Below are 7,311 nucleotides of genomic sequence, written 5' to 3' on the forward strand. Positions count from 1 at the left end.
CCTACCACACTTATAACACCCAGCCAGCTAATTATCATTCACCTCCAACCTACCAAAACTACCAAAAACACAGACCCAATTTCAATCGAAGACCACCCAAACAATACATCCATATTGCTGAACCCATCAACCAACTACATGAAAGACTGAAGGCTGCCGGATATGCTACCCTTATTCCTGCTATTGCCATAGAAAACTCCTCCCACTGTGTCAACCCAAACAAAACATGTGCATACCATTCTGGCATGAAGGGACATACCATTGATGAATGGAACACTCTAAAAGACAAGATTTAGACCCTGATTGATACGAAAGTCATACAAGCAAAAGAAGTCGCACCCAATGTCCACAATAATCCCCTCCCAAATCATAGGGGTGAAGGAGTAAATATGATAGAAACTGATGAAGAATGGGATCCTGAAGGGTCAATTGGGCTTATGCGGGAAGGTGACGACCCTAAGAAACCTGCAGTCACACTCACTCCTATTGTGGTACAGATACAACCACCGGTCAAAGTTGAGGTAGCCGCATCAACTCCGTTTGAAATTGAAGTGACAACACCTGCAACTACACCTACTCCATTTGAAGTTGAAGTAGCCACACCCTTCACGGTGATGGTGGCATCCATACCACCCTTCAATTACAACGTCGTACCTTGGGATTATGTTGCCAAATCTAGGAGAATAGGGAAAGCAAAAATGGAAGAGTCCGGTGCTGCTCAAGGGATGAACAGAACGGGAAGAATCTATACACCTGAAAATTTGGGAGGAATAAGGAAGGAAGCTGCTGCCAAACAACCCATCATTGAAACTAGTCTAGAGGACCTCTAGAGGAAAGTACAGGCAAGAGAATACTTTGTTGTTAATCATTTGAACCAAACTCCCGCCCAGATATCCATCATGTCGTTGCTATAAAATTCTGAGGCACATAGTAATGCTCTGATGAAAGTGTTGAATGAAGCGTACGTGCCCAACAATGTCACCACCAGTGAAATGGCCAACATGGTGGGGCAAGTGCTAGAAAGCCACAAGATCACTTTTCACAAAGACAAGTTGCCGCCTGAGGGATTGAGCCACAACAGGGACTGCACATCACAATGCAATGCGAGGACAAGTTCATTGCCAGGGTTTTGATAGACGGGGGGTCAGCCTAAACATCTATCCGCTGACAACTCTAAAAATGTTGGACAAGGGTTTGCATGAAATACAAGCAGGAACTATGAATGTCAAGGCATTCGATGGGTTGCAAAGATCCACGATTGGGGAAGCCAATTTATGTTTGCAGATGGGTCCTACTTGGTTTGATGTCGAATTTTAGGTGCTAGACATATCCGCCTCCTATAATCTGTTATTGGGATGACCTTGGATACAAGCCGTTGGGGCTATCACATCCACCCTGCACCAGGCTATGGAATTTGAATGGAATCATCAAGAAGTATTCATTCACGAAAAGGGAAGCAATCCCATTTATACCAACCAAACTGTTCTGGTCGTGGAGAATAGAAGGAAGTTGGGCAGAGAGACTTATCATTGTATCGAGCGTGTCAATCCAATTGAGAAATATAAATGGTGGAGAAGAAAAATAGAAAGCATACTGGTATGGTCAGGGTATGAACCTAGCAAAGGACTTGGGAAGAAACTCCAGGGCATTACCAAACCAATACAGCTAAAACGTCATGGTACAACTTTCGGGCTTGGATATCCGTATACATGGCAAGAATATGATGATTGGTCGCCAACATGGCACGGTCCCTATTACCCTCTCGAGCAGCCAGTGCCGCATCTGAGTCAGACCTTCCATCAGGCTGATACAATATGGGGATCCGAAGAAGAAGAAGCTTCGGTTGGTCTAAGGAATCTCTTTCTAGAGGACGGACATATGGATTAAAATGTGATAGTTGAGTAGGAGGAGGAAGAAGGCCTTATCATTCAGATGGTGGAGAGGGGAGCATTTCTCAGGAACTGGACCGCCAAACCATCTAGGGCCAAACAAGTCCCAGGGTAGCATGGCTACTAATGTTATTTGAAAAACAAGTCTTTTGCGCATTTTGTTTTAAAACATCTTTCTTTAAGTATTTTGCATTATTTTGAAGTCATCAAGACGATATTTTGTTTAACGTTTCAGCATTTACCAAATAATTTGATGTTTTATTATCGTTATCTTTCATATTTTCTTCTACAACATTACTATTTCTTACCTTGATGAACCAACGACTGTGACATGTAACGATACAACATAACATAAGGATAGTGAATCGGAAGAAGAAGAGATACCTCAGGAAGTTATCAGAGAAGTTGAGTTTTGAGAAAACGCCTAAGTCCAACCTGGACAAAACCGAGATAGTCAATTTGGGAGATTCTGAAACCATCAAAGAAACTCGCATAAGTATTCACCTGTCACCATCGAAAAAAGAAGAATACACTCGTTTCCTAAAAGAATATGAGGATATTTTTGCGTGGTTATACGATAACATGACTGGATTGAGCATATCCATAGTAGCTCATAAATTGCCTACCAATCCAATGTGTCCGCCAGTGAACCAGAAACTCAGAAAGTTCAAACCAGGCATGAGCCTAAAAATCAAGGAGGAAGTCACTAAGCAGATCAAAGCTAAATTCCTCAGGGTAGTTGAGTACCCAATCTGGTTAGCCAACATTGTACCGGTTCTAAAAGCAAGATGGGAAAGTCAGGGTATGTGTTGACTATCGGGATTTAAACAGAGCAAGTCCTAAGGATTATTTCCCACTACCAAATATACACATCCTGATCGACAATTGTGCCAAGCATGAACTCTAATATTTTGTAGATTGCTTCGCGGGTTATCACCGGATTTGGATGGACAAAGAAGACGCAGAGAAAGCAGCTTTCATTTCACCATAGGGTGTATATTGCTACAAAACGATGCCATGCGATCTGAAGAATGTTGGGGCCACCTATATAAGGGCCATGACGACCATATTCAATGATATGATACACAAGGAAATAGAGGTATATATTGATGACGTCATCATCAAATTCAAGAAAGCCACAGATCACAAAGCAGACGTGAGAAAGTTCTTTGATCGGCTACAGAAGTACAATTTAAAACTGAACCCCGCAAAATGTGCATTTGGGGTTCCTATCGGAAATTGTTGGGATTCATTGTCAGCCGCTGAGGGATCGAGTTAGACCCGTCAAAGGTTAAAACTATCCAAGAATTACCACCACCGAAGAATAAGAAGGACGTGATGAGTTTCCTTGGATGCCTCAACTACATCATCCGCTTTATAGTGTAGTCCACGGTAATATGCGAACCAATTTTCAAAATGCTGAAGAAGGATGCTGCAACCAGTTGGACCGAGGATTGTCAGAAGGCCTTTGACAAAATCAAGGAAAACCTATCCACACCATCAGTCCTAGTCCTGCTAGAGCCTGGTAAACCACTGCTACTCTACCTCTCTATATTAGATGAGGCTTTCGGTTGTGTTTTGAGACAACATGACGAGACGGGAAGAAAGGAGCAATCCATATATTACTTGAGTAAGAAGTTCACACCTTATGAAGCACGGTAATCTCTGCTGGAATGCACTTGATGTGCTCTGACATGGATGGCTCAGAAATTGTGGCACTACTTCTATGCCTATACCACATACTTCATATCAAGGATGGATCCTTTAAAGTACATCTTTCAGAGGCCTATGCCTACCGGGAAGCTGGACAAATGGCAAATATTGCTAAGTGAGTTCGATATCATCTATGTAACTCAGAAGGCAGTCAAAGGATAAGCATTGGTAGATCATCTTGCCGATAATCCTGTAGGAGGAGAATATGAACCACTAAAAATGTATTTTCTTGACGAAGATGTATCATTCGCAGGAGAGGACATTGTTGAATCCTACGACGGTTGGAGAATGTTTTTTGACGGAACTGCAAATTTCAAGGGAGTTGGTATCGGAAACCGGTTAGCACTACCCGGTGTCTGCAAAACTCAAGTTTCCATACACCAATAATATGGTTGAGTATGAAGCTTGTATATTAGGGCTCAATTTGGCCGTCGACATGAATGTTGAGGAACTACTGGTAATCGGTGACTCAGATCTGCTGGTACATCAGGTAAAAGGAGAGTGGGCTATGAAAAACACCAAGATATTGCCATATCTACATCACGTACAAGAGATGAGGAAGAGGTTCACAAAGATAGAGTTCTGGCATATCCCCAGAATCCAGAATGAATTTGCAGACGCATTGGTCACCCAGTCCTCAATGATACAACATCCAGACAAGATTTTCATTGATCCCATTTCGTTGAGAATACACAATCAGTCGGCATACTGTGCTCATGTCGAAGTAGAAATAGATGGAAATCCATGGTTCCATGACATCAAGGAATATTTGGCAAAAGAAGAGTACCCAGAGCAGGCGAACCATACTCAGAAACGCACACTGTGGAGATTGTCCAATCATTTCGGCGAAAGCGGAGGAATTTTGTATAGAAGAACACCTGATCAGGACTATTAAGGTGTGTTTATGCCAAGGAAGCTTCCAAATTGCTCGAGGAAATACATGCCGGAACCTGCGGCCCACATATGAATGGTTTTGTTCTAGCCAAGAAGATACTCAGGGCTGAATACTTTTGGATGAGTATGGAAATAGATTGCATCCGTTATGTCCAGAAATGCCACCAATGCCAGATACATGCAGAAATGATACGAGTGCTACCAAACGAACTCAATGCAACAAGTGCACCTTAGCCTTTTTCTGCCTGGGAAATGTATGTCATTGGTCCAATCGAATCCACTGCTTCGAACGGGCACAAGTTCATTTTAATGGTCATCGATTACTTCACTAAGTGGGTTGAAGCCACGTCCTACAAAGCATAACCAAGAAAGTCGTCCGCAGATTTTGTTAGGGATCATATTGTTTGTCATTTCGGGGTTCCCGAGCATCATAACTGACAATGCCACCAATCTCAGCAGTGATCTGATGAAAGCTATGTGTGAAACTTTCAAAATCAAGCACAAAAACTCAACATCATACATGCCTCGAATGAACGGAGTCGTGGAAGCTGGCAACAAGAACATCAAGAAATACTAAGGAAAATGGTAGAGAACCACAAGCAATGGCACGAGAAGTTACCATTTGCCTTATTGGGATACCGTACCATAGTCCGCACATCAACCTCTGCAACTCCTTATTTTCTGGTTTATGGTACCGAAGCTATCATTCCCGTCGAGGTAGAAATTCCTTCTTTAAGGATCATACAAGAAGCCAAAATCAGTAATACAAAATGGATAAGGAGCCTATATGAGCAATTAGCCCTCATAGAAGGAAAACGGATGAATGTAGTGTGTCATGGTCAACTCTATCAAAACAGAATGTCCAGAGCTTTCAACAAAAGGGTCAAACCAAGACAATTCAAATTGGGGAAGCTGGTGTTGAAGCGGATATTTCCACATCAAGATGAAGCCATAAGGAAATTTTCACCTAAATAGCACGGTCCTTACATGGTTCACAGAGTATTGACAGGGGGAGCACTCATACTAGCAGAAATGGATGGAGAAATCTGGCCAAACCCTATCAATTCGTATGCAGTCAAAAGATACTATGCGTAAACTATTTATGTTTCTTCATATGATGTAATTGAACTACGCTTGACCTGATTCCCATTTAAAAGGGGATACATAGGCAGCCCTATGGGTTCGGTCATAATTCAATAAATTTCCATTTTCCCCACAATCAGAAACTGGGGCAAAATTTTGAAAAGGACCCTCAAAATTCCGAAGCAAGTTCAGCCAACAGCATTACACGTGGAATAGCCAGAAATTTGTCAGGTAACTAGGGCAGAATCTGGTTCATCTGATCGATTTTTAAATCACATATTACTATGTTCCAAATAACTATGCATACATATATTTGAAAACTCTACTTTTTAGCAAAATGCTACCCATAGTGACTCGAACATGGCTATAGTACGGAGTGGAGCAAAGCAAGTAGACAAAGGCATGAACCAACCTCCCCCGCAAAACTCACGATTTTTCTTTAGATGCAGGAATAGGGAATAACCACAAGTACGCACACCTTAAAATCATCATCTTCATAACAACCGGACTGCTAAGCGCAAATATATCTCCAGCTAAGAAATATTTTGCTCTTACTTGCTATTTGTCCACTACATGAGACTAAGCCATGTCTCAATTCTTGCATGAGGATAAGCCCTGCTTTCTCATTTTCATAAGGCTAAGCATTGCCTTCTCTTTGCGTGAGACTAAGCCCTGTCTCGATTCCTGCATGAGGCTAAGCCTTGCCTCCAAGTCTGCATAAGGCTAAGCCTTGCCTCCAAGTCTGCATAAGGCTAAGCATTTCCTTCTCATTACATGAGACTAAGCTCTTTCTTAATTCTTGCATGAGGCTAAGCCCTGCCTCCTCATTTGCATAAGGATAAGCATTGTCTTCTCCTTGCATAAGGCTAAGCATTGCCTTCTCTTCGCATGAGACTAAGATTTGTCTCAAATCTTGCATAAGGCTAAGCCCTGCCTCCTCATTTACATAAGGCTAAGCATTGTCTTCTCTTTGCATGAGACTAATCCATGTCTCAATTCGTGAATGAGGATAATCCCTACCTCCCTGTCTGCATAAGGCTAAGCATTGCCTTCTAGTTGCTTGAGACTAAGCTCTGTCTTAATTCTTGCATGAGGCTAAGCCTTGCCTTCTCATTTCCATAAGGTCAAGCATTGCCTTGCCCCTGCATGAGACTAAGCACTGTCTCAAATCTTGCATGAGGCTAATCCTTGCCTCTTCATTTGCATAAGGCTAAGTATTGCCTTCTTTTTGCATGAGACTAAGCTCTGCCTCAATTCTTGTGTGAGGCTAAGCACTGCCTCCCTATTTGCATAAGGCTAAGCATTGCCTTCTCATGAGACTAAGCATTGTCTCCCTCTGCACAAATATTGCTCTATTCCAAACCTTGCATTATTCTCTTCTTTAGGGGCTAAGCTCTGCCCCCGACCTTGCACAAGACTAAGCTCTGTCTTGTTTTATCTCAAGCATCATGTCGCTGCATCTCATGGGCTGATATATAGCTAATTTGTCCAAAGGCGTCATAGTCCAAAGGCATCATCCTCATAGCCTGAAGACACCATCTCATGGCCTGAGGATCTCTCAATATTGCACATCATTATTAAAAGGTGCCATGGTTTAGACGCATCATTCTCATAGCCCGAGAATATTATTTCATAGCCTGTGAATCCCTTATCTCATGACTCATGGCCCGCGACGTCATGGTCTAAGGATATCATCATCACCGTCCAAAGACAACTTTCATGATCCAAAGGG

The 7,311-nt window shown here is 42.4% G+C and overlaps 1 protein-coding gene across 1 annotated transcript; it reads left to right on the forward strand.

Annotated features, from left to right (window-relative positions):
- Positions 1-3,990: 3,990 nt before the first annotated feature.
- On the forward strand, positions 3,991-4,497 carry LOC142172584 (uncharacterized). Its single transcript, XM_075236238.1, has one exon. It carries the CDS (start codon positions 3,991-3,993, stop codon positions 4,495-4,497), a length of 507 nt encoding a protein of 168 aa, XP_075092339.1.
- Positions 4,498-7,311: the final 2,814 nt, after the last annotated feature.

Source organism: Nicotiana tabacum, chromosome 18, assembly GCF_000715075.1.
Source record: "Nicotiana tabacum cultivar K326 chromosome 18, ASM71507v2, whole genome shotgun sequence".
NCBI classification, from domain to species: domain Eukaryota; kingdom Viridiplantae; phylum Streptophyta; class Magnoliopsida; order Solanales; family Solanaceae; genus Nicotiana; species Nicotiana tabacum.